The sequence below is a fragment of the Vollenhovia emeryi genome, unplaced genomic scaffold, assembly GCF_000949405.1.
Source record: "Vollenhovia emeryi isolate VEMERY1.0 unplaced genomic scaffold, V.emery_V1.0 DF940035.1, whole genome shotgun sequence".
NCBI lineage: Eukaryota > Metazoa > Arthropoda > Insecta > Hymenoptera > Formicidae > Vollenhovia > Vollenhovia emeryi.
Window position 1 is genome coordinate 483 of NW_011966331.1, and position 2,252 is coordinate 2,734.

The 2,252-nt window shown below is 37.8% G+C and overlaps 1 protein-coding gene across 1 annotated transcript in view; it reads left to right on the plus strand.

The window, feature by feature from the left end:
* Nucleotides 1-1,771: 1,771 nt before the first annotated feature.
* The window catches only part of LOC105556428 (putative uncharacterized protein DDB_G0282133), a 5,852-nt gene continuing 5,371 nt past the window's right edge, over nt 1,772-2,252 (plus strand). Inside the window, exon 1 of the mRNA XM_012003521.1 lies at nt 1,772-2,155. Within this exon, the coding sequence (XP_011858911.1) occupies nt 2,059-2,155 (97 nt within the window). The 5' untranslated portion in view covers nt 1,772-2,058. The remainder of the gene's footprint in view (nt 2,156-2,252) is intronic.

The window sequence follows — 2,252 nt, forward strand, 5'->3', positions numbered from 1 at the left end:
ATGTTTTTGTTTGTATATATTCAATACTTCTCTTACTAAACTGTGTTTGACATTATTAGGCAGAATATTATTTGGGAATTATTATTGAAAGTTTCAATCAAATTTTCATTACACTAGTGCCGAAACTACGGTATAAAGACAACTTCGGCGACTGCACGAATCGCGGTGCAAACGACACACCGTGAACATAACACACTCCCCTGAGACAGAAAAAATAGTATAGGATAATAGCATCTTATTATTTAAGTTTTCTTTCTAAAATTGCATAGAAATTCTTTTTCCTGAACTCGTATTGAGCATTTCTTCAAATGCTTAGAGTATTGTTTATTGAAAAATTTATTCAAATTTTGTTATAATAGTTTCCTGACTAGAGAAGTTAAAACATGCATAATTAGGATGCAGTACGATAAGACAGATGACTACACCCTGATCGACTCTCAATAGCTAGCAGCGATTGAATTGACGTTAGCTACGGTAAAAAAATTTATCTTACGTATTATATTACAAATTTTCAATTTATTTTTCACCGAAAAATAACTATTCTGTTATACTTTTAGCAGTAAACAAAATATTTATGGATCATAGCGATATATACTTAGCGTTATATACTTGTTTCATTTACCTTGGATACTAGAAGAGATTTAAAAGAAAAACCTGTGTGGCACGTTATTTCTATGATAAATTTACATATGGCTAAAACATTTCTCAATTGGTCGATGATGGCGCAACACATCTTGGCCACAGTATAACCAGTATGCCCACTCTCTGTCGGCCTTTGATCTGGGCGTTCTCAATTTTCCGCCATGTTTTTAATCGCCCCAACAGTGTATCAACGGCTAAAAGTGCCTGGGCCCTTTTCAGGATCGTATCCAGGAAAGGCGCATACGAACTAGCGTACATTATTTATTGTAAATGGAAATGGCCTATGAAAAAAATGTTCTAATAAAAGTAATTAATGTAGTTACTTGCTCTAACGTATAAAAGTATTAACGCGTTATTCGTCAACACTGCAAATTTTTCAATGTCACCGACTTTGCACTAACACACGTACAAAAATCCTGTGATTGGTCATAATTAGAACATGTCCGATGCGCAGTATGGATCGGCGCGAACGTGAAACAAAAGAGCGAGTGGGCATACTGGTTATACTGTGTCTTGGCCATAGACATATAAAAGATAGACTGCTTATGAGGTAGTGGGGGATGTCCTCCTGAGGGAAAAGGACAACATCAATTTATTTGGGTATCTATCTTCTTCTAGTGTACGTGATCACATGGGCGTGAACACGTGATCGCCTTCAGATCACGTCCACTAGAGGAAGACAGATACCCAAATAAATTCATGTTGTCCTTTTCCCTCAGGAGGATGCCCCCACCTAGGGTTCCACCACAGATTAATAGACAGATCGCCAAAGGCCCGGGTGAAAACGAGACCACTACACACTTTGCCCCTTACCGACAGCGTTGCCCCTAGGAGCCAGTCTGTACTAAATATATCCGATTTTATCGACAAATTTGGCCTTTTGGTGCGAGTCCAGACTAAATTTAGGCAATTCTGTCGATAAAATCGGATATATTTAGTACAGACTCGCTCCTAGGGGCAACGCTGTCGACAAGGGGGCAAAGTTCCACTGCCTCATAAGCAGTCTATCTTTTATATGTCTATGGTCTTGGCTACCAACCTGAAGTTGGCTGCTGGCAGTCTAATGCCCGATTTCTTCACATCCAGTTATGTTGCGGTTAAAGTTAACCAGGAGATAAACTACCAGATCCATGCACGTGATTGGCTAAAACTTGAGATTAACCTCCGGATAATTTTATCGGGAAGTGAAAAAATCGGCCATAAGTCAAAGATGAGAACGGTCTATGGATATCGGTCTATGAATACCTGCCTACATGTCAATGTTTGTGTCTATCGTCAATAGTTTTGTTCTTCACGTTTCTGTAAGACGACAATCGACTAGTCGTGGTCATCTTGTTGTCCGAGGTGGAAAAAGAAGTTTCTGTAAGAACACGATCTAACAAATTGGATACTGTTCGTATTAATTTGTTAATAAATATGTTTGTTTTAATATACGCTAATGGTCGTTACGTTATCGTACAAAAAATAAAGAATAGAAGGATCATAAAAAATTCCCGCGTTATTGCAGTTCATAGTGAGTATGATACATAACCTAATACCTGAATTGCAAAAATCGCGTTTAAGATTTTAAAGTCGACAAATTTCTCAGGACAAAGTTGGAAAACAGTATA